At 43.4% G+C, this 24328-nt stretch overlaps 1 protein-coding gene across 4 annotated transcripts in view; it reads left to right on the top strand.

Annotated features, from left to right (window-relative positions):
- Positions 1-24328, top strand: part of HERC2 (HECT and RLD domain containing E3 ubiquitin protein ligase 2) — a 201145-nt gene that overhangs the window by 159290 nt on the left and 17527 nt on the right. For all 4 annotated transcript variants that reach the window (XM_039525659.1, XM_039525664.1, XM_039525678.1 and 1 more), the window contains 14 exons: positions 5123-5254; positions 6647-6805; positions 6893-7011; positions 7429-7554; positions 7814-7969; positions 8166-8281; positions 8420-8618; positions 10735-10949; positions 12330-12507; positions 14002-14163; positions 15129-15220; positions 16385-16524; positions 17497-17684; positions 18467-18664. In XM_039525659.1, the coding sequence (XP_039381593.1) occupies positions 5123-5254; positions 6647-6805; positions 6893-7011; positions 7429-7554; positions 7814-7969; positions 8166-8281; positions 8420-8618; positions 10735-10949; positions 12330-12507; positions 14002-14163; positions 15129-15220; positions 16385-16524; positions 17497-17684; positions 18467-18664 (2180 nt within the window). The remainder of the gene's footprint in view (positions 1-5122; positions 5255-6646; positions 6806-6892; positions 7012-7428; positions 7555-7813; positions 7970-8165; positions 8282-8419; positions 8619-10734; positions 10950-12329; positions 12508-14001; positions 14164-15128; positions 15221-16384; positions 16525-17496; positions 17685-18466; positions 18665-24328) is intronic.

Below are 24328 nucleotides of genomic sequence, written 5' to 3'. Positions count from 1 at the left end.
CGCCAGGAGTTCTCCGCCTTGCTGGACGAGGGGAGGAAGTCCTCCCGGGCATCTATTACGGCCGCCCTCGACGCCGCGGACTCCGGGGCTCGGACCTTGGCATCCGGCGTTACAATGCGATGCATCTCCTGGTTGCAGTCCTCCACCCTGCCGCCAGAGGTGCAGTATACCCTCCAGGACCTCCCCTTCGACACCCAGGGTCTGTTTTCCGAAAAGACAGACTCTCGGATCCAGACCCTGAAGGACGGGCGCATTGCCATCCGCACGCTCGGCATGCATACGCCGGCGACGCAGCACAGGCCCTTCCGGCCGCAGCCCTCCCGCTACCAACAGCGCTATCGCCCCTATGCCAGCCGACGACCGGCCCAAAATCGCCGTCGTCCGTCCGGCAACCGCCGCAACCACCTCAGGGGGTTAAGCAGGCCTTTTGATGGGACGCCCGAGGACGGCCCATCACTCTCCCTACCGGATCCTTCCCCATTATTTTACAACCGCCTTTCCCATTTCTTTTCGGCGTGGTCCCGCTTAACATCGGACAACTGGGTTCTTCAAACAGTCCAGTCGGGATACCGCCTTCAATTTGTTTCGCCCCCGCCTTCCCACCCACCCTCCCTGTCCCTCTTCAGGGACCCCTCTCACGAGCAAGTCCTCTTGCAAGAGGTTCAGACTCTGTTGAGCGTGGGTGCCATAGAAGCAGTGCCTCAAGACAGGCAGGGCAGGGGATTCTACTCCCGTTATTTTCTCATCCCCAAGGCGAACTATCCTGGACCTGCGAGAGCTGAAAAAATACCTGCTCAAGCCCAAGTTTCGTATGGTCACCCTGGGGACCATTATTCCCTCCCTGGATCCGGGAGACTGGTTTGCCGCCCTCGACATGAAGGACGCCTACTTCCATGTCGCGATCTATCCTCCTCATCGGCGTTACCTTCGGTTTGTGGTCAACAACATCCACTACCAGTTCACGGTGTTGCCTTTCGGACTCTCCACTGCACCAAGGGTTTTTACAAAATGCATGGCAGTCGTAGCAGCAGCCCTCCGCCGTCGTCAGGTGCACGTCTACCCGTATCTCGACGACTGGCTGGTACGAGCTCAGTCCCGTCAGCTCGTGATAGAACAGATGGCAGAAATTCTGTCTCTCTTTCAGCGGCTGGGTCTTCTCATCAACACCGAGAAGTCCACCTTGTTCCCAACGCAGCGGCTGGAGTTCATCGGCGCAGTTCTGGACTCCACGGTTGCCAGGGCCTCTCTCCCTCGAGCCCGGCACCAGGCGATGGTCTCCATCATCAGGGACCTCGTCGCCTTCCCGACCACAACAGTGTGCTCCTGCCTACGCCTTCTCGGTCACATGGCCTCCTGCACATATGTCACCGCATATGCGCGGCTCCATCTTCGCCCCTTCCAATCCTGGCTCGCGACGGTGTACCGGCCTCATCGAGACCCCATCGACATGGTGGTCACGGTCAACAGGACGGCCCTCGACTCCCTCCGCTGGTGGCTCACCCCGGAGTTCGTGTGCGGGGTCCCGTTCCATCCTCCTCGCCCATCCGCCACGCTGACCACGGATGCCTCGGCACTCGGTTGGGGGGCCCACCTGGGCGACCTTCACACCCAAGGCCTTTGGTCGCCCCAGGAGCTCGCGCTGCACATCAATGTCCGCGAGCTCCGTGCCATCCGCCTCGCCTGCCGAACCTTCTGCTCCCACCTGCAACACCGTTGTGTAACAGTACTCACAGACAACACCGCTGCGATGTACTATGTGAACAAGCAGGGCGGTGCCCGCTCGTCTCCCCTCTGCGAGGAAGCGACCCTCCTGTGGGACTTCTGTGTGACCCACTCCACTCACCTAGAAGCGTCTTTTCTTCCGGGAGTGCAGAACACGCTGGCCGACCGTCTCAGCAGGTCGTTTCTCTCCCACGAGTGGTCCCTTCGTCCCGACGTTGCACATACGATTTTCCAGAGGTGGGGGTTTCCCCGGGTCGACCTCTTCGCCTCCAAGGCGAACAGGAAGTGTCTCCACTTTTGCTCGTTCCGGGGTCACTCGCCGGGCTCTCTGTCGGACGCCTTCCTGTATCCCTGGCAGACTCACCTCCTCTATGCCTTCCCTCCCTTTCCGCTCGTGCACAGAGTGCTCCAGAAGCTGCGGAGGGATCGAGCCACAATCATCCTCGTGGCTCCGGCCTGGCCGAGGCAGCATTGGTACACCCTGCTGCTCGAGCTCTCCGTTCGGGATCCCATCCCCCTCCCGTTATGGCCGGACCTCATCACCCAGGATTTCGGCAGACTCCGCCATCCGAACCTGCAGTCCCTCCATCTTACAGCCTGGTACCTGCGTGGTTGACCCACGCAGAGAGGGACTGTTCGGCGGCCGTGCAGCAAGTCCTGCTTGAAAGCAGAAAGCCTTCCACTCGTACCACCTACATGGCGAAATGGAAGAGGTTTGCGCTCTGGTGTGACCAGCAAGGGCTCAACCCATTCGTGGTGCCTGTCCCTACCATCTTAGACTACCTATGGTACCTTAAGGAGCAGGGTCTGGCGGTTTCCTCCTTGCGGGTCCACCTCGCATCGGTGTCCGCCGGTCGAACCATCTTCTCCAATCCGATGGTCTCCCGCTTCCTGAGGGGCCTCGACCGCTTATACCCGCCAGTGCGTCGCCCTGCCCAGACCTGGGACTTGAACCTCGTCCTGGCCAGGCTCATGTGTCCACCATTCGAGCCTATGGCCACGTGTTCTCTCCTCTACCTCTCCTATAAGACGGCCTTCCTGGTTGCCATAACATCGGCAAGGAGAGTCTCGGAGCTCCGAGCGTTGACGGTGGGCCCCCCCTACACCGTCTTTCACGCAGATAAGGTGCAGCTTCGTCCTCACCCGGCCTTCCTACCAAAGGTGGTCTCGGCCTTCCACCTTAATCAGGACATCTTTCTCCCGGTCTTCTTCCCGAAGCCCCATGCTTCGCCCCGGGAACAACAGCTCCACACCCTCGACGTCCGTAGGGCGCTGGCGTTTTACATCGACCGGACAAGGTCCTTTCGGCGTTCCACCCAGCTCTTCATCGCAGTCGCTGATCGCATGAAGGGCGAGCCGGTCTCTACCCAGCGCATTTCCTCCTGGGTGACTCAATGCATCAGGTCATGCTACGAGCTGGCTCACGTGCCACCATGCCGACTCACCGCTCATTCTACGAGAGCGCACGCCTCGTCAGCCGCCTTCCTGAGCCATGTCCCCATCCAGGACATCTGCAGAGCGGCCACCTGGTCTTCGGTCCACACCTTCGCCTCCCACTACGCGTTGGTGCAGCAGTCTAGAGACGACGCAGCCTTCGGCTCAGCAGTTTTGCACTCTGCCACGTCTCACTCCGACCCCACCGCCTAGGTAAGGCTTGGGAATCACCTAACTGGAATGCATTGGAGCAATCACTCGAAGAAGAAAAGACGGTTACTCACCTGTAGTAACTGGTGTTCTTCGAGATGTGTTGCTCCAATCCATTCCAGACCCGCCCTCCTTCCCCACTGTCGGAGTAGCTGGCAAGAAGGAACTGAGGAGCGGACGGGCTGGCTGAGGTATATATTTAGCGCCATAGCGGCGCCACTCCAGGCGCCAGCCTGCTAGGGTAAAAAGTTCGGAGAAGCCGTGCACTGGCGCACACCTAACTGGAATGGATTGGAACAACACATCTCGAAGAACACCAGTTACTACAGGTGAGTAACCGTCTTTTTTCTTCTTTCATTTACTCACCCATGTGGTATTTTCCTTTCTCACTCTCATCAAGTGTGCCATTTAAAGTATGGGCAAGCTATGGATCATGATGGCTACCATTTCTGCTGACCCCTTTCTCCAAGAGCAGAAGTCCATTTTATGGAGCACTTTGAATCTGTATAGTGGCATGGGCCTTTTGGTGTCCACCATCTCCCTGAACCAAGATTATTCAAATTGGGTCATGGTGTCTGAAAGTAGATGTAGGGAGCAAGAAGTCATGCCTTCACATTGGATCTCATATCAATTTGGGCACACAAGTTTATAATTATTGTTTTAGTACTGTATTTAAGTTGCTTGATGGTGATTGTGACAGGCAATATTGTGGACAAATCTCATTAGTTGAGTTCCATTTTATTGAATTAAGGTAAATATCTTTGGAATTCATTATATTAAAATGTAAATGTTTTTGTACTATTGTGAGATTATGTGGAACTTCTTTAGCAGGAAGACAAGATTTAATGCAATCTCTGGAAGATATTAGGAATGTCAAAGGGCTTTTTGGGACAATACATTTGCAGTAGGTTTCCTAGGAAGTACATGGGGGTGAGGGAAAGGCAAATTCTCTCTGAAGCCAACCTTTTGAAGCTTTGCACTGGGAGGAGAGATCCTGTGTGTACAAATTACGTGCTTCTGGAAATTCCAGGTCAGAGTCCTCTGAACTGTGTAAAGGGTGGACTAATCATGTTTATGAATGTGCTTGTTCTGAGCTGAAGCTGTGATGATCTTGTCACCACAAAGAGAACCCCTGGGGTGGGGTGTTGGGCTCTGGCAGGAACAGTCCTTCATGTTAGAAGTGGGGTGATGTCTGTTAAGCTTATTAGCATGTGTGTAGATTCTCTTATTGTTTTAAATGTTTTCTCTGTAGGACTTTTATCTTAGGAATGAAATAGGCTTATGTAAAAAACTGTTTTTGGTACTTTATAACTATTATCAGTCTCTGCAGAGAGAACAAGTACTGAACTGAGAAAGTGGGAAAAGATTCTAAATAGTGAATTCAGTTTGTATATTGTCATGGATTGCTTGTTGCCAACATTTTATTTTTTCCACAGGAAAGTGGACTTTCAGAAATGTAACTTACTTTGGTATTAAAACACCTGAAGGCATCTCTTAGATGACAATTTAAGTTGAGCTTTTCAAGCAGGAACAAAGTTGTGTTGTCAGGAAATTGCTTCTTGTCTTGGATTTTTAGCTATTTTTATATGCACGTTTATGTGCTTCATTTACAGATCTATCTTTTTCTTCTAGGAAACATTCATTTAATGCTTACAGCAACTAGCATCTAGTAGCTATATGATATTTTATGGATGACTGAAGTAATCATTAATCAGTATAGATGAAAATGTGTGTATGTATTATCCCACTGTAACAGGTCGTGAGTGGTCTGATTGGTCTAGTGAATTGCGAATTCCGGGAGATGAATTAAAGTGGAAATTCATCAGTGATGGCTCTGTGAATGGATGGGGATGGCGATTCACAGTTTATCCTATCATGCCAGCTGCAGGTAAGTCATAATATATGGTAGGAGGAGAGAGTTGGGTATTCATAAGCAAAGGTTGCAGTGTCCACTTATACATGTTTATTTAGAATAGAGAATAGATCAACAAAGTAACAAGATACATAAATAAGTGAGGATACAGTTTTGGCATACTCTCCTTAGAAAGATGAGTATCTGGATTAGAACTACAGTAACTCCTCACTTAACGTTATCCTGGTTAACGTTGTTTCGTTGTTACGTTGCTAATCTATTAGAGAACATGCTCGTTAAAAGTTGCGCAGTGCTTCCTTATAACATTGTTTGGCAGCCACCAGCTTTGTCCACTGCTTGCAGGAAGAGCAGCCCGTTGGAGCTAGCTGGTGGGAACTTGCAACCATGGTGGACCAGCAGTCCCCCATCAGCTCCCCTAAGTTCCCTTTACGGCACCTGCCCAGCAAGCTATCAATTGCCAGGCAGTTCAGGTGTCCCTGCCCCCACTGCCATGTGCTGCTCCTACCCTCTGTCTTGGAGCTGCTCCTGGGAGCCTCCTGCTTGCTGTGTAGGGGATGGAGAGGAAGAGGGGTGCTGATGTCAGGGTGTCCCTCTCCCCCCGCTCCTGTACCCTATCTCCAAAGAGCGGGGGTGGGGAACAAAACAGGGCTCAGGATGGAGGGAGCTTGCTGGGAGCAGCTGCTGTCTCAACTTGCTGATCTATTTAAAAAGGCAGTGTACTTAGAGTGGGGTCAGCGTACTTAAAGGGGCAATGTGCGTGTCTCTCACACACATGCACCACCCGGCACTTTGGAAAGTGGAGAGAATGGTGCGCTCCAGTGGGATAGCATGGGTTCATCATCACATTTAGTTTCCGCAGGGAATGTTTGCAGCCACTGCCATGCGTCTGTTGTGTCTCCTCCCTTCATTTGTGCTGCCTTGTAGAGTGTGAGGCTACATTAACAACAATGTGTTAACCCTTGAGGGCTCAGCCGAGCATTAGTTTATCATTTAGCAACAAGACATTCCATGGGAAATATCCCAACCTCTTCCACCCTCTGACTCCACCACCTCAACCAAGCTTCACAATCATCATTGCTGTATACAGTATTGGTTTGTTTAAAACTTATAGTGTGTGTGTGTGTGGGTGTGTGTGTGTGTAAATATAATGTCTTTTGTCTGGCGAATTTTTTTCCCCCTGGAATCTAACCCCTTCCCCCCCCCGATTTACATTTAATTTTTATGGGGAAAATGGATTCGCTTAACATCATTTCACTTAAAGTAGCATTTTTCAGGAACATAACTACAACATTAAGCAAGGAGTTACTGTACTTGTTTTATAGTGAGTGTTGAAGGTGTTGAGATCTCAGGCCACTTACTAAGATTCTCATGATAACTGACTAAAAAAGCTACCAATTTTTTTCACAGGCCCTAAAGACCTCCTTTCAGATCGCTGCATTCTTTCTTGTCCATCAATGGATTTGGTAACATGTTTGCTGGATTTCCGCTTGAATTTTGCTTCCAATAGGAGTATAGTTCCTCGCCTGGCAGCGTCACTTGCAGCATGTGCTCAATTGAGTGCCCTAGGTAGGTGCAAATTTAAAATGAAGTCTGTTGATTAGATGTAAAAATGATACTATAAGCAATTTAAGTTTTTTCTTTTTGCCATTTTAGCTGCTGGACACAGAATGTGGGCCTTGCAGAGACTACGGAAGCTGCTAACAACAGAGTTTGGCCAATCTATTAACATAAATAGGATTCTAGGGGATAATGATGGAGAAACACGAACTATGGTAAGAAGCTCAAATTATCAATAGTAATGTCTTGCTCTAATTTGTTAATTGTTCAAATTAATGTAATACTCATGAAAGGGGCCAGATGCAGCTGTGATAACTGAAATCTGTGGTAAGCTACAGACAGGGAAAGTACAGGTGGGCAGTTAGCTTCAAATTTATTTTGGTGGGTCTTCATTTAAGAACAAAAAACTAGTTCATACTCTGTACTATCTACTTCTTTGCATCTGGAATTGCCAGTAAGTGTGGTGTTTGATATGGACACATGCCTTATTAGGATCTGGACAGAGCTCATGTTCCACATTGGTTATCAAATTGCAATTAATTTTCCATCACAACTACCGTAAGAATTTCCTTTTTCTACCGTTGTATATTAAGTGTATAGATTAACTTTGCCTTTTGCTGTTTTTTTCCCAGAGTTTCACGGGCAGTGCTTTAGCTGCTTTGGTTAAAGGCCTTCCAGAAGCTTTGCAGCGGCAGTTTGACTATGAAGATCCTATTGTGAGAGGTGGCAAGCAGTTGCTTCACAGCCCTTTCTTTAAGGTAACAAGATACTAATGTTGGATAATTAAGTAGCATGGTTCTGTTGGAATTTTATATTAGCAAGCATGTATGGTAAACAAAGTAAAATGACACTTCCAGAAAACTGCCACATTCTACATCAGGAACATCCAGTAAAGGGTCCACTGAGTGCATGCTTATTTCCAACTGGAGCTTAGTGTCACTGAAGTAAATCACACTTCTGTTGCACCCAAAAAGCAATATAGTTCCAGAACTTTTTTGTTTTTATTTATTTTTGCAGGTGCTTGTAGCTCTTGCTTGTGATCTAGAATTGGACACACTTCCTTGCTGTGCAGAGACACACAAATGGGCTTGGTTCAGAAGATACTGTATGGCCTCCAGAGTTGCTGTTGCTCTTGATAAAAGAACTTCATTGCCTCGCCTTTTCCTTGATGAGGTACTGCAGAAATATTTTCATATAGGGTAGCAGAACATGTGGGTGTGTTAAAAGAAATTAATAATGAAGCTCTGTATTAACAATATACTTAAATCTGAGGAAGAAAATAGCTGAGATTTAAATACTCTTATGCCAAGTGTTAAGTAAGAGTAACTGGTATTTTAGTAATGGTTTCTAATCCAGCATAACATTGCAGGTGGCAAAGAAAATCCGAGAATTAATGGCAGATAATGAGAATATGGATGTTCTCCATGAGAGCCATGATGCCTTTAAGAGAGAGCAAGATGAACAGCTTGTGCAATGGATGAACAGGTTCTTATGTTAATCTGCCATAATGTTTTGGTCTTGTGACATTCTAATTTAAGTGTTAGAATGAAAAGGTGAGCATATCAAAGCTTCCATTTTCAATCTTCTACACTTTTCCTTTGTGTTCCTTTGAATTATCTGCAGGAGATCAGATGATTGGACCCTTTCAGCTGGAGGTAGTGGAACTATTTATGGTTGGGGTCATAATCATAGAGGACAGCTTGGAGGTATTGAAGGGGCAAAGGTGAAAGTTCCAACTCCATGTGAAGCCCTGGCCACACTTAGACCTGTGCAATTAATTGGTGGTGAACAGACTCTGTTTGCGGTGACTGCTGATGGAAAGGTAAGGGTTACAATAAAGAACTGTTCAAGTTAGACTTCCCTGGCAAATGTCAGCCTGCCAGGGTGAGTGGGATTGGTTGACTCAGTGTAAATTTTGCAAAACTTTTATTTAAAAAAACCCAAAACAAACCCACACACAACTGCCAGTACTGACAGGGTGAACTAGGAACCTAGTATAATAAAATTCTCTACTGTACGTACAGAAGATGATACCAGCTCTAAGCTTAGAGAGCTATACTCATTTTAACACAGACATCTGCTTCTGAACAAACGATTAACATTATTTTGAATGTCTACTCTTATTGATGGGAATGCTGATGTGCTTCATGTTTGTAGAATTGTTGATCAATAGTTTAACTTAATGAGGGAAAGGAATTCAAGCCTTTCTTCTGTCTAATTTGTGTGATGTAATCAAAAACAAGGAAATTGAAAATTAAAGTTGAAATTGTGGGCTTAACAATTTGCTGTATGATAGTATCCCATAGACATTCAATATCACACTATGCCAGTCAAATTCATGAAATATAGACTGAAAGGGAAAATTTAGTTGTGAGACTGTCTTAATTTTTTTCTTTACTTAAACCTAGTTTGTGTAAACTAAATTTTTGAAGGTAATTTAGAAAATTACTTTCTACAATGTAAATGCATGTAACTGACTCTTAAAATGTTGGGGGCATACGTAGATATTCAACCTTTTGGGACTGTGGTGCGGCTTTGCTGCGGTTTGTCTCTCAGCGGGGCCGTGGGGTATCCCACCGCCTCGCTCTAGTCCACCGGCCGTCAGCTCTGCGGCAGTGTGGGACGGCCAGCACACGGTCAGGGGCTCAGACCTTTAAGCCGGGGGCTGAGCCAATAGTTCAGATAGCCGCCCAGGCCCTAGATCAGGGCGGGGCAGCAAACAAGCTGTCAGGGACTCAGGCCTTTCAGCAGGGTCTGAGTCACTAGTCAATATCAGCCCAGGCCCTGGGACAGGGCGGGGCAGCAAACAAAGAGTCAAAGACTCAGGCCTTTAGGCAGGGGCTGAGTCAGTAGTTTATAACAGGAGGTCCTAGCCTCTCCAGGCCAGGGAAAAGTGGGGAGTCTGCCACCCAAGGAGTGGGTGGCAGGGGGGACGCAGGCCCTCCCACTCCACTGCGTCCCAGCCCGGGGCCCTAGCAGTGGCAAAGACTCGCTGCCGTCAGTGGGGATCCTGGCCGCAATGCACTGACATAGATTCAGGCAATGCTGCAGCCAGACTGGGGTCAGCTGCCCCGGGCCACTTCAGGTACTCCCCGTCATAAGGTACCTGAGTCGTCGTAGCATCGCCGGCGGTCTCAAACACCATCGGTTCCTCCGGGTAAGTAGCGGATGGCAGGCTCAGCTGCTCCTCGGGGTAGCTGGCCAGAGGCAGGCTCGGCCAGTCCTCCTCTGGGTAACGGGCGAGAGGTAGGCTCAGCCGGCCCGGTGCGGCCTCAGGCCGGCCGCGGCCTTCTGCTGTCTTCCCCGAGGGAGCTCGGCCGCAGACGTCTGGTCTCTGCGGCAGCTGGCTCTCAACTGAGCTCTGCAGGTGAGCTTTTATACTTCCGGGTCTGCGCCGTGACCTCTGAGGGGCGGGCGCAGGACCCAGTGGCTCCGCCCACATTGGTGTTAGGGGAGGCTCGTCTCTCAGCGGGGCCGCGCGGTATCCCACCGCCTCGCTACAGGGACCATAAAAGCCTGTATGTCAGTACTGTTTAGCAAGCCTACAGAGTTTGCACTAAAACATCATTTCAAAATGGTTCATGGGGGAAAAAGCGTCTATGAGTACAGAACAGCTGCTCAAAACTAAGTCACTTGGAAGTTCCCTCTTCTCCCCATAAGAGAAGTTTAGCTTGTATACTAATGTAGCTTTCTCATATCAAGTGTAAAGACAAAGGCATTTGAGTTTTGATATATACAGTTACTCTAAGTGTATATATTCTATACTTTCCAGGAAAGAAAATTCAGATGTGCAAAGAATGTTTCTGTCCTTTGTGTCACCAAGGAAGCAATGAATACTAGAATCCAATTAATTGCACCGAGTGTATCATGTAGTTTAAATGAATGTTCCTATTCAGGAAGTTAACAATATAAAATACATTTTTTTTCATTCATTGAAGCTTTATGCCACTGGATATGGTGCAGGTGGCAGGCTTGGAATTGGAGGGACTGAGTCAGTTTCCACACCAACATTACTGGAATCCATTCAGCATGTGTTCATAAAGAAAGTTGCTGTGAACTCAGGAGGAAAGCACTGTTTGGCACTATCTTCAGAAGGCGAAGTTTATTCTTGGGGAGAGGCAGAAGATGGTAAACTGGGTCACGGAAACAGAAGGTAACATTTTGAAAACCTTTTATGTTGAGATGTTGATGCATATGTATTAATGGGATTTATATAGTTGAAGCATTGTACAAATATTGCATATCTATAGGTAGATCAAAGTCCTAGCTTTCCATACCTACTCAAGAATTGGGTTTTTTGAAACTAGAGAAGCCAGTATAATAGTTTAATAAAATATTTGTAGGGAAAAAAAAGTAGTCAATTTTTTATTTTTGTTATTGGCTATATATTGTATTGTAACAAATCCATGGCTGCCTCAATGGGTTGCATATTCTGGATGTTTGGAATTTTATGGCACTACAGGGATTAAAACTAAGATTCTGCTGCTCCAGAGGCACAAGCCCCATACTGCTTGAGCTGAACGAGAAACTCCATTCTTTGGTAGAGGTGCAGGGATTATGACAGAGTAGGGCAGTTCTGATTCCATCTGGTAGGGAATCGTAGTACATTTTACACTAGCAATTTCATCACAATATGTTAAATTGTGTTTTTAGTGAACATTGATTCATTTTTGGAGATAAATGTTTTGACTCCTTTGTTTTAATTAAGCCATTACTACTATATTGGTTTTATCTGGGAAGTTATAGTAGGACCAATTAGCTGAAATGACACACAGGTGTCTGAACAGTTTTGAGGTGTTTAAGTGATACTTCACAGTCTAAATGAAAATGTTAAAAGTATTCTTGCACAGTAAGTGACTATATGCTTATGAGCCACAATTATGCATAAGGCTGCGATTTAATCACAGAGGTAACGGAATCCGTGCCTTCCAGAGACCTCCATGACTTCAGCCAGTGCAGGTTGGGAGCTGCAGGGCCCCTGCAGCCTAAGGAGGAATGGAGGGACGGCAGGAGACCTGCTCCACCCGGGGAAGCAGAGAGCCGCGTGGCAGGGAACCCCCACCGCTCTCTGCCTCCGTGGGCGGCAGGGGACCCCTGCTGCTCTCCGCCTCCCTGGGGGAAATGGGGACCCCCGGAGCTCCGAGCTGCCAGAAGAGGGGGACCCTGCAGCTCCAAACCCCCACAGGTGGTGGGGGTCCCTGGACCTCCCAGGCCACCCACAGCTGCTCAGGTTCCCCATTTTGTCATGGATATTTTTAGTAAAAGTCAGTTTAGTAAAAATCTTAGCCTAAATTATGCACATGGAAACTCATTGATAAAATATGTTGGTAAATACTTCTAGCCTGTGTGAACCTATAAGAATAGGATTATTCTGAATGATGTTTTTCATACTTATTTTCTTTAGGAAAATTACCAGAAATAAGTAATATTTCAAAATGAGCGAAAGGATTCCAGGGAGTTGCTAGTTATGTATATTACTTAATTGGAACATTTTATTCAATTTTTTTTGTCTGTTCAAACTATTCTATTTCAGTCCTTGTGATCGTCCTCGTGTAATTGAGTCTCTGCGAGGGATAGAAGTAGTTGACATCGCTGCTGGTGGAGCACACAGTGCATGTATTACTGCAGCAGGGGATCTTTATACATGGGGAAAGGGGAGATATGGACGCCTTGGGCATGGAGATAGTGAGGATCAGCTAAAACCCAAACTGGTGAGAAGATACTGTTTGAATTAATCACCTGCAGTTTGAATGTGTGTTCTAAATATTTTGCTTTTTTTTAATTTTTGCATATAAAGAATAAAGGTAGAAATGTTTAGAGAAAATGAGAATGAATTTACCATTTTGTTTTAAGAGATAGGAATGGGTTAAATAAAATGCAACTACAAACTTTACCAGCAAGCACTAGTAAAGGAACTGCATTGCAGCAGAGGAACAAATAAATGCAAAGCGTGCAGCAGCAGCTGATGCTCATAATAAGGGCTGGAGCTGGCCATTGGAACTCATCCACACACACTGCTTAAAAAAAATTGACCTCCCATACAAGAAACAGAAATAATTTCTGATTGTCTAAACAAAATTCAACCGTCCAAATAGGCTCTGTCCCTTACTCTAGTAAATAAAATGTCACTTCCTCACCAATAGCTCTTCTGCTGTAAGTCCTACCAGTGCTTCCCTATTCTTTCTGAAAATGAGCAGGCATTTCCCTCTATCTTATGCATGCTACTCCCTTTTCTTCCCTTCGCTCCCCTCTTCCAGCTTGAAAAAAATGTCTGTCGATGAAGCGATAAGCAATAAGAACAATTGCAACTGATTTTTGTTGTTGTATAATTGTGTACTTAATTCTGGGAATCCAATACTGAAATACTATTAAGAGAAAAATGTTTTTGTTAACTAGTATTGTTAACGGTTATAATGTTGTTAGAGGAGTTTCTAAAGTAAATATTCATGATGGATGTAGATATGTGTGATTTGATCCTTTCTGAAGAGGTTTTTTTTTAAATGTATAAAGGACATTATTTGCAATTTGGAATAAAAAAATAAATCCAAGAAAGTTAGATATCCTGATTAGCTGGCTAGCAATAATTCAGACTTCACAATCTCATGGTAACTAGCCTTTAATAACTTAAATTTAGATTGTTAGTTCTCCTACAGAATTACTTGACACTTGAACTGACAGTTCATTTTATCATCTGTACTCGACTATTACAGTGTGAAGGTTAGCATTTCAGAAGATACAATGTTGACTAGTTTCATACTCTTGTTTGGATGCTTGAATATTATAAACCAGCAAATAGCTATTTGCAAACATGCATTTTTATTCAGTTTATGTAATACACGATAAAAATCAGAAACCAGAAATTGAAGTTCATAAAACCTATTCCTTGGTTACCTTAAATATTTCAGCAGCAGTTTTTTCTATTTTTTGTTAACTGTAGTGAGAATTTACTTGATCAAAATAAAAGGAATAACCCAAGTATTTAAAATATATATGGTACATTGTTAGTCATCTTTTGTTGGGATGAAAATACTAAACTTTCCTTGAGTGTCCATGACTTCAATCATTGATGTGGTCCTGAGCTGTTATCACACCCTCAGTTCTCAATAAAGAGTTCCTGCAAGTTGACTGTTTTTATTTGACTTACTGTTTGAAATTAAAAAGTTGAGACTTCTTATTGTAAACAAAAAATGGTGACTGTCTTTCAGGTGGAAGCATTGCAGGGCTATCGTGTGATCGACATAGCCTGTGGTAGTGGAGATGCACAGACATTGTGCTTGACTGATGATGATACTGTCTGGTCATGGGGTGATGGAGATTATGGAAAACTTGGGAGAGGAGGCAGTGATGGCTGTAAAGTACCAATGAAGGTATTTATATTTTACATCAGTTAAAATGCACTCATTTTAGAGAAGAATAATGAAAAGCGAGTTACCAATTTGCAGAAGATTCCCCTTGTCTTTAGAGAGAAGGGTTTTCCTGGTGGTTTCCACGGAGGTAGCTCAGTCAGGCACACTGACTAGTAATATAGCCTTGTGCTTGTATGTCTGAGTTACAAGGGTTGCACTTAGTTTTTCTTTCGCTTTCAGCAATATTGTTGCTTCCTGTGGTATTCCTAATTTTAAGTTTAGAGAATCTCTCAAGTGAGTAGAATCTCCTGACATCTCCACAGGCACATACCATATCTTTGAATTTATATACTGTACCAGTAAATGGGGTGACCCCAAACCCCAGAAAGGAACAAAAATTGATTAAGCTCAACATCCCATTTTATTGTAATTTGCTACATATGAATGTATAGTTGACTTGGAATGTCTTAAAATATCGAGTTGAAGACCATACAGATATCTGATAGCATGAATAATATTGCTATATGGTGGTAGTGCTGTTATTCATATGTTAAATATCCTTATCCCCTAGACTGAGGAGAGGAGACGGCAGAGTATGCTATGTAAAATTTTACCCATTTCCCTGATCTTGGCTTTAAAAAAAAATATAAAAAAATTAAGATTTAACTCTAATTTTAAACAAAACTTAAAAACTGGAAGGAGTGAAAAGTTTTGCAAAATATGACTTGTGAACAGCATATACATTGAGTTCAGTTAAAGGTGCACGTACAGTACTGCAAACTGCAGAAAGGCTGTTCAATCAGTCTATCAATCTGTCCTGCTATGTATTTAGCTGTGACACACTGATTTCTTTTTCCACACCTGAAGAAGAGCCCTGTGCAGCTTGAAAGCCTGTCTCCTCTGCCAATAGAAGTTGGTCCATTAAAGATATTACCTCACCCACCTTGTCTCAGTCAATCTAGTTGCATTTAATCCTGTTTTCCCAGATTGATTCCCTCACAGGCCTTGGAGTGGTTAAAGTGGAATGTGGATCACAATTCTCTGTGGCTCTTACTAAGTCCGGAGCAGTATATACCTGGTATGTGTTTTGAATTTGCAGTAAATATTAGGGCTGTCAATTTAATCACAGTTAACTCACGCAATTAACTCAAAAAAATTAATTGCGATTTAATCACACTGTTAAACAATAGAATAGCAATTGAAATTTATTAAATATTTTTGGATGTTTTTCTACATTTTCAAATATATCGCTTTCAGTTACAACACAGAATACAAAGTATACAGTGCTCACTTTATATTAATTTTATTACAAATATTTGCACTGTAAAAATGATAAAAGAAATAGTATTTTTCAGTTCACCTCATATAAGTACTATAGTGCAGTCTCTTTATCATGAAAGTGCAACTTACAAATAGGTAGATTTTTTTGGTTACATAATTGCATTAAAAAATAAAACAATGTAAAACTTTAGTGCCTACAAGTCCACTCAGTCCTACTTCTTGTTCAGCGAATCACTAAGAGAAACAAGTTTGTTTACATTTATGGGAGATAATGCTGCCCTCTTCTTAAGTACAGTGTGACCTGAAAGTGAGAACAGGCGTTTCCATGGCACTGTCGTAGCCGGCATCACAAGATATTTATATGTCAGGTGCGCTACAGTGCTGGAATGTTAGCACTGAAATAATGCGTTAGTGGATAGAATGGAGGAGAGTTGGTCAGAGTTATATGGCAGTTTGTGTATGTTGTGGTGATGTCTAATTAATAATGTATGTATATTACATATTTATATATGGTATACAAAAAACAATAAACATCTGTGATTGTGTAAGCAAAGCCACATCAATAGAATAGGAACAAAGGACGATATGAGGGTTTCCCTCTCGCTGCCTCACATTTGACATATTTGGAGACAGAGTCCTAAGTTGTATACTAAATATTTAGCATAAGTTTGGTTATTGGTCTATGTGGAAAGAAGTATTCATGATAATGAATTCACATTTGGCCTATATTTGTAAATCTTAGCCTAAAACACTAGTTTCTCGTATAATGGTGACTGAGTACTAATTGGTCTTTGGTCCCCAATCTACTAACAACCAGGTCAGCTTTTAAAGTTGTCCAGTCTTACCTGAAGACGAAGTATTATGATTTTTATCGAGTTAAAATTTACAAATCTGAAAAAGTCCTTTTATAAGTGTGTGGTTGAGGAAAAATGTTTGTACTAGTTATGTTATCTATATGCAGGGGTAAAGGAGATTATCATCGATTAGGCCATGGATCTGATGACCATGTGAGAAGACCTCGACAAGTACAAGGGCTGCAAGGAAAGAAAGTCATCGCAATAGCTACTGGCTCTTTGCACTGTGTTTGCTGCACTGAAGATGGTATAGCGAATAAATATTTTAGTCGTTCTTAATAAACTTTATTTTGAAAAATGAAACATTTAAAAAAAGTCTGAAATCTGATGGATCAACATTTTTAATGGGTCACAACCTGCCCTCCTTTTGTGCACTGACATGTTTGCATACTTCCCAAGCAACAAATCTCGGTTTGTATTGGTGATCTAAAAGGGCATGCATGCAATTTCAAGGTTTTCAGTCACTTAGTGGGGAAAAAAATAAAAGCTAAGTTTCATAAAACGTTTGAGATGCTCTAAAGAAAAACATATAGCGTTAACAGTAATTGCAAATTTGTTGAGCTTTAAATGAGTGCACTAAACTTTTCTGTTACCTAGGAAGTCTCTTCAACTTGCTGAAATGTTTAACTTGGTAAATGAAGTATGGAAGCAAACAGTCATGTCTTACAGAGCAGCTTACTTTCATTTTAGTGTGTTGTTTGAATTATTAAATGTTTCTTCTAGTAGATTTGTTTCTGCATTTAATTAGCAAGTTTACAAAAATGCTGGTGAAATATTACAAAGTAGGCATGCACAGTGGCTAAGCTTTCCTTTAATTTCACCAGTCTGGTCTGCCATGGAACCATCAAATATAGACAGCAAGTAGTGTTTTCTATCACTGTAATTCTTGTCCTGCTTCCCAATTTCCTCCTTGTGTTTTAGATACTTAAATGAGTTTGTAAACCGGGCAGTGGACATGTCTTTATACATGTTTGTACTGCAGCTAGCATAATGGGGTCCCAGTTCTGATTGATTAGTAATTCTGGGTGTTTCCTTCATGGAGATAACAATATTTTTTGTTTGTAGCGGCTTGGAGCCCTAGTCATGGAGCAGGACTCTATTGTGCTAGCTGCTGTACAGAGAACAAAAAGGTGGTCCCTGTCGCAGTGAATTTCACAGGAAATAAATTTGATTTTCATTCTTCTTTCTGAGGAAAGTAAACATGTTTGTGTTGGTTTAGGTGAAGTGTACACGTGGGGAGATAATGATGAAGGGCAGCTTGGAGATGGGACAACTAATGCTATTCAAAGACCCCGGTTGGTTGCAGCACTTCAGGGTAAAAAAATAAACAGAGTTGCCTGTGGGTCAGCACATACTTTAGCCTGGTCGACTAGTAAACCTGCTAATGCTGGCAAGCTTCCTACCCAAGTAAGATTTTGCTTTAGTAAAGTTGGATACTGAAATTTAGTTAATGCAGTTATTAAAACTTTGCAGTAGCTGTTTTTCCTTTCTAAATAACTAAGAAAATGCATAGTTCTAGCTTTGGATCAAGGCTTTAATTGCTTTTTGTTAAGATCTCCCTCTGTTGCTCCTGTCCCTCTTCCCAAATTCAAACAGAGGGATTCCACTATTCTAGGCAGAAATAACTTTTGTCTTTTAGCTACCATCATTAATTTAGTTTGAAAGTCAAAAGAAATTCAAGTGCGGCTTTCAGCTAATGCTATGAAAGTTTGATGACTTTTCCCCCCTTTGTTTTAGTGGAACTTTCACTGCTCCCTTTGGGTTTGAAAGGCCACTTTTTTAATATTTTCCTTCACTTTTTCTTCCACCACTATAATGTTGATGTCACTCCATTGCTGCTCTTGCCCATCATGTACAATAGACTGGATCAGATGTACAGATAAGAGTCCCCTATAGGAGGACTTCTAAAATCTGAAGTGATAAAAATAATTACTACTTCCACATTCCAAAGTCACGTATAACCCTTTTAAAATCTTTTCAGTTTAGTGATGCTAGAAAAATGTTTTATATATAAGTGAACTCATGCTGTCTTTAGTGCTGACAGTCCAAAATAAGCAAATATCTTAATTTCTTAAAACCAAATTCTTCTTGTATTCCTTTACTTAATAAATTATTAATCTGTAAATTGTTCCGTGCACATACAGAAACTAAATGTGTTCAATCTTAACAATATAATTGTTCTATCATAGGTTCCTATGGAGTACAACCATCTACAGGAAATACCAATAATTGCATTGAGAAACAGACTGTTGTTACTGCATCACATCTCTGAACTATTTTGTCCTTGTATTCCCATGTTTGATCTCGAAGGACGCCTTGATGAAACTGGCCAGGGACCCTCTATTGGGTTTGATACTCTACGGGGAATTCTGATATCGCAGGGAAAGGTATTTATCAGGATTTATATTTGAATTTTCAAAGACAATCTTAATTTGTGGTAATTGTAATTATATACAAAGTCTAAATATTTTCTGAAGAAAATGGACTAGAGCTTTGTATCTTAGCTCATGCGTGAGCAATATAAATAATACATCAGTTATAATTTCAGGTGGCAAGCGGAATTTGACAACTTGATTTGTCTTATTCTGTAGGGAATGGGTAGGCTGCTGCTATCAGTTAGTTATTAAATTTTAAGTCTTCTGTTCTAATTTAGTTGAGTTCTCCTAGAATATTTAGTAGAACTTACCTTGAGAGAGTAAAACTAAATGGACTTCTTCCAAGGAGCGACATTGGTTTTTGAATTTCAGATGCAGAAACTTGGTGTTTAGCTAATTAATACAATGGAGGTGTGCAGTGATAAATGCATTTCAGCCTGAATGAAGTCAGAACATGAACAGTCTCTTGTGCTTTATCTGTTGAGTAAAAGAGTGGTGCTAGAATCTGCACTAAATGTCAGTGTCCATGTATCTATGCTTTACAATGTCTATGTGCCTTTTGAGAGAGTTAAACTGTAAAACTTGAAGGCTCACACCTTTGAGTGGAGTCGGGGAGAATGTGTGTTTAAGCAAGGGGGGAGTCAGTACTGGACCCAGGGACCAGGCAGCTGGATAGCAGGATCCAGCTCTCAGGAGGATGAAGGTGAGTTAATTTACATGGTATATATAGGCCCAGAGAGTCAAAGGTGTTAACCCACTCACTTGCCAACATTAAACAGTTTTAATGTTCAATAAGATTTTGGGTTTGGTAAACAGAAACTACAACCTGCCTAGTACCATGGAAGACTCACCATAAAAAAAACTTTTCACCTTTTATTAAGGTGCAAAAAGAAAAAGCATTAAAGCATTTAAAATGCAAATTATTAAATAAGATTTCAATTTGAACACCCCTTGTTCCCTTTCCCTTTAGCTGGAGAGAGTTTTTAGAAGGAAAAGCCCTCTTGTTTAGCAAAGATAGAAAATGCACCTTCTGTCTCTGATGATTTTTCACTTGCAGTCTTACTGCTGGCAAAACACAGCACATGGTCTTATCAGCCACTTGGAGACCTGGCAAACTTGTACCAGCATTGGGGTGTGTAGGGCATTGTTTTAGCTGACCTTTCCGGTTACAGCGGTGTTGCAAAATATGCAGTTTTGGTTGACTAAGACAGGCTCTTATTAGACAGAAGGAAGAAAGGAGAGAGATAGGAAAGAGAAGAAATAAGATGGGGAAGGAAAAGAATGTGGGTCAGAGAGGGAAGGAGAGAGACACAGTCTCTCGTACCAGGTGCTGTTCAGGATTCAGCCAGAGTTGATGAAGGTGGCAATGTCATTTGGCTTCCTCTCTCTGGCCTGGTCAGGGCATCTTTCAGGATCAGGGTAAAGGAGACGGTGGGGTGTCATCCATGATAGTGAAGCTTGCTCCTTCCCCTTCTCTCATCTTTCAATTAGCCAGTGTTGTAGTCCATTAGCTTTCCCCCCAAAGTCTCTTTTTGAGGACCCCAGAAAGGAGGGATGGACAGAATTGCCCGTCCGCTTATTATTTTGTCCACTAATTAGGCCTAATTTCTGACACACTAATTTTGGTTTACTGATTTCTGATCTCTCACATCTCTTGTTTATCAGGCATGATCTTAACATGGTCCTTGAGTTCTATCAGTAGACCTTGCTGTGTGGACTAATTCAGTTTTTGTCTCCCTTTGTTATCTTTTTCCATCAACCTTTGTTGTGACAGGTTATTGTGACTGAAAGTTCATAAAATGTCACTTACAGTTAAACTCACAATTAGGGTAAATTTGTAGTCCCAGTTGTCCCAACATTATGCCAGACATAGGGTCTGCAACCTGAAAGTGTGTCTAGGGACCCAAAAATGGGGCAATGGCTGGGCTTTGTCCAGGCTTCACAGGCTTGAAACACCTGGAGAGAGACCCAGTGGCTGGGTCATTTCACAGCAGTCTTGTGTGTGGCTGTGGGGAACACTCAACCACATCTGACAGGCTTTTCCTAGTAGAGTGACACTGCCTAAAAATGAGAGGCTGTTTAGCAGAATCAAATTTTTGTCCAGAACCAGCCTTCATACCACCCACTTTATTTTATTTTTTTTAAAATAAGGGCTGACTGTTGCTGTAGGGTGCATAGGATTTCAAACAATTCTTCTCCCATCTGGTGCGAGGTTCCTGGTAGTAACAACTTCAATTGAGAGGACCAGGTGAGGACAACAGAAGCACAGTCCCAGAGACAAAGCCAAAAAAAGCTCAACTTGCTTGGGAAGAAAGAGCTACTCCACATAAGTTTACAGATGAGAATTACAAGGTGGTTCTCTCTAAATATGACTTTTTGGAAATTTCCTCAGAATTTTCTGACAAACTTCCCAAAGAGCCCAGAGAGGAGTTCTTCTGTCATAGTCCAGGACCAGCTTGTCACCAAAACATCTCTTCAAACAGGTCTCAACATGATCCATGGCAATGGCTGTACTAATGAGAAAGATCTCATGACTGCAAACTTCTGGCATCCCTAAAGAAGTGCGGAAACAGTTAAGGACCATCCCTTTGAGGGGTGCAGTCTTTTTTTTTTTCAGCGGGAAGTCTGAGGCCTTGCACACCCCTAGGGATTTATGTGCACCCCTGAGATATTTAGATGTTTACATGCCTGCCCCCAAAAGGAAAGAATGTAGGCCTCCACTTTATTATTGGCTAGCCCCTAATCCATCTAGGAAGAGGAACAAATTCCCTAGCTGAAGATTGTCCTCATGTTAATCCAAGTAGCAGATTTGACTACTTCCTTGAGAGCTCTAGTTGTTCAAAACCTTCTCAACCCATCTCTTCTTAACTTGGCAACTGCTTATCTGTCTCAAGAGAGTCCATTCCATTCTCTCCCTGTGCACCAACTATGCTTTTATCTGACAAGTTGGAACATGCCTCAGATTTCTGGGGCACATGGCATCCTGCATGTGCATGACTTCGCATGTCCCACTTCAGCTGCAATACGTGCAAAGCTGGTTGAAGTCTGTATATCATTCAGGCATACATCCATGGACATGCTGATTCATATGCCTGCGCAAGTCCTCTCATAATTAAGCTGGTGGATGAGTCTGGAAAATGTCTGCAAGCAGCTACCCTAATCTCCTCCTTTACCATCAAAGACATTAATGACAGATGCATCCACCATAGGCTGGAGGGCAAACCTGAATGGAGTGCATAATCAAGATCTCTAGTCCACTTGAGAGGCAGCTCTTCATATAAATGTTCTAGAACTGAGGGCCATTTACTGTGCATACCAATTTTTTTCTTCCATCTCTCTGGGGCGTCACCATACAAGTAATGATGGGCAATATGACTGCAATGTTTTACCTCAAACAGGATGGGACAAGATCAGATCTCCTGTGTTTGGAGGCAAGCCACTTGTAGAACTTCTGCAGGCAAAACATCATCCCCCTCAAGTTCTCAGACCTTTGATGGGTGCAGAATGTCCTCCCGGTTTGCCTCAGCAGAAAGTTTGTTGAAATTTGTTGTGGTAAAGAAAAAAAATCAGTGTCAAAGAAGATGGGGGATTTTCATAGTGAGATCAGTGACAGACACAACACAGTGCAGCTGCAGCTGCTTCTTGTTCCATGGCTCCGTGACAGATCTATTCCTACTGCCCTGGGAGGTGGGAGGGAGGAGAGGGAGAGGGGAGCTACCTAGTTCTATAGTGATACTCAGAGTCTCCAATCAGATAGATGATGGATGATGAGATGATGATTCTCATAGCTTTAGCTTGGCCAAGACAGTATTGGTACTTTAGACCTGCAGAATCTGTCAATCCAATCTTAATTCACATTATTCGTCCTCCAGGACATAATATTGCAAGATTACAACCAGGTGTTGCACACTAATCCATGCAGCTTCCACCTCATAATGTGGATACTCAGTGGCTAACAGCTGTAGAAAATCTGTTATTAGGTGGTTCGAAATGTGTTAATTGGTAGGGAGCATTCCACTAAAATGACCTCCCTCACTAAGTGGAAGAGGTTCTTGATCTGGACATATTGCCACCACTTGTCTCCATGCACATTCAGGACCTTTTGGAACTACCTGCTATAACTGAAGGAGTCACATCTGTCACTGAAGCTTATTAAAAGTCCATCTGGCAGCCATCTCAGCCTTCCATCCATTTATTCAAGACTAGTCTGTTTATATCTCACTCTGGCTGGGAGATCCTTGAAAGGACTAATTAGTCTACTCGCTGGTTAAAACTCCACTTTCCTCTTGGAACATTAATTTGGTCTTGTAAATATTCATAGGGCCACCCTTAGAGCCTTTAGCCATGTGCTTCCTTTTGCATTTGTCTGCTACAACTGCATTCTTAATAGTGATATCATCTAGGAGAGTAGGTGAGTTTCAGGCTTTGGTATGAACCCATATACAATTTTTTGTATAAGGACAACATAGCCTTACAGCCTTATCTGAAATTCCTATCAAAAGTGGTGTTGGAATTCTGTTTAAATCCGTTGATACATCTACCAGTCTTTTTTCTTAAACTGCACGCCTGTAAGGAGGAAGAGAGGTTGCATACTTTTGACATCTGCAGGGCTTTATCTCTTTACATTGACAGGACTAAACCTTTTAGGCGCTCTTCTAAACTGTTTCTATCTTATGCTGAAAAAAATGGGAGGATAAATGGTCACTGCCATGAGGGTATATCAAATTGGATTTCTTCATGTATACAAACTTGTTATGACTTTGCAAATGTCACCCCATCGGAGAGAATTACTACTCTTTCTGCGAGGGCTCAAGCTGCATTTGTGGCCTCCCCAGTAATGTCCCTATTAGACACCTGCAGAGAAGCAGTGTGGTTCTCTTTTCACATGTTTGTTTGATACTATGCGACTGTAGAAGCTTCCAGAGCAGACACTCACTTCGGAAAACATGTTCTTCCATTCTTGTTTAAGTAACTTCTGAGTTTCCACCACCATTGGACTGCTTAGTAATCACACAAAGTAGAATATATATGTCTACAAACACTCCATGAAGAAAGTGTTATTTACCTGTACAGTAACTGTGGCTCTTAGATTTGTTATACACATATATATTCTACAATCCACCCTCTATCCCCACTACTTGGTGTCTAATGTCATCAGGATTCCAGTGTGAAGGAACAGAGGGTCGGGTTAGAGGCAAGAGGACATGCAGGGTACATGGACAGCCCTTATTGTACTGCTGCTTAAAGTCTCTGTCTTGAGTGTGCCGAATTCATGTGTTCCATTTTTTTCTGTAGAAAATATATTCTGCCCCAGAAGTGCTGCAGTTCTGCCTTTTGCCCGTCAGAAGCTGCTGTGGTGCCAGAACAATAACCTGCATACATGCTGCTGGCTGTTCTGGCACCACCCCAGCTTCTGGTGGGCAGAAGGCAGAGCTGCAGCACTTCTGGGGCAGAATGTATCTTCTGTGAGGGGGAAAAAATTCTGTGCATGCACAATGGCACAGAATTCTTCCAGGAGTAGAAGTTCATCACAGCACCCTGCCCATGGATCCAGGCTTGGACATACAGAGTGGGGTACACAGGGCTGCTGGGGTGTGTGTCTTAGACTGGAGTTCAGAATGGCTAGTGGGGGGGACAGATTGGGGTGTGGGCTCAGGAGTTTATGGGGTGACAGCA

This window comes from Mauremys reevesii, linkage group 1, assembly GCF_016161935.1.
Source record: "Mauremys reevesii isolate NIE-2019 linkage group 1, ASM1616193v1, whole genome shotgun sequence".
Lineage (NCBI taxonomy): Eukaryota > Metazoa > Chordata > Testudines > Geoemydidae > Mauremys > Mauremys reevesii.
Note: the sequence above shows the minus strand (reverse complement) of the source record. Positions and strands in the feature narration are given on the sequence as shown.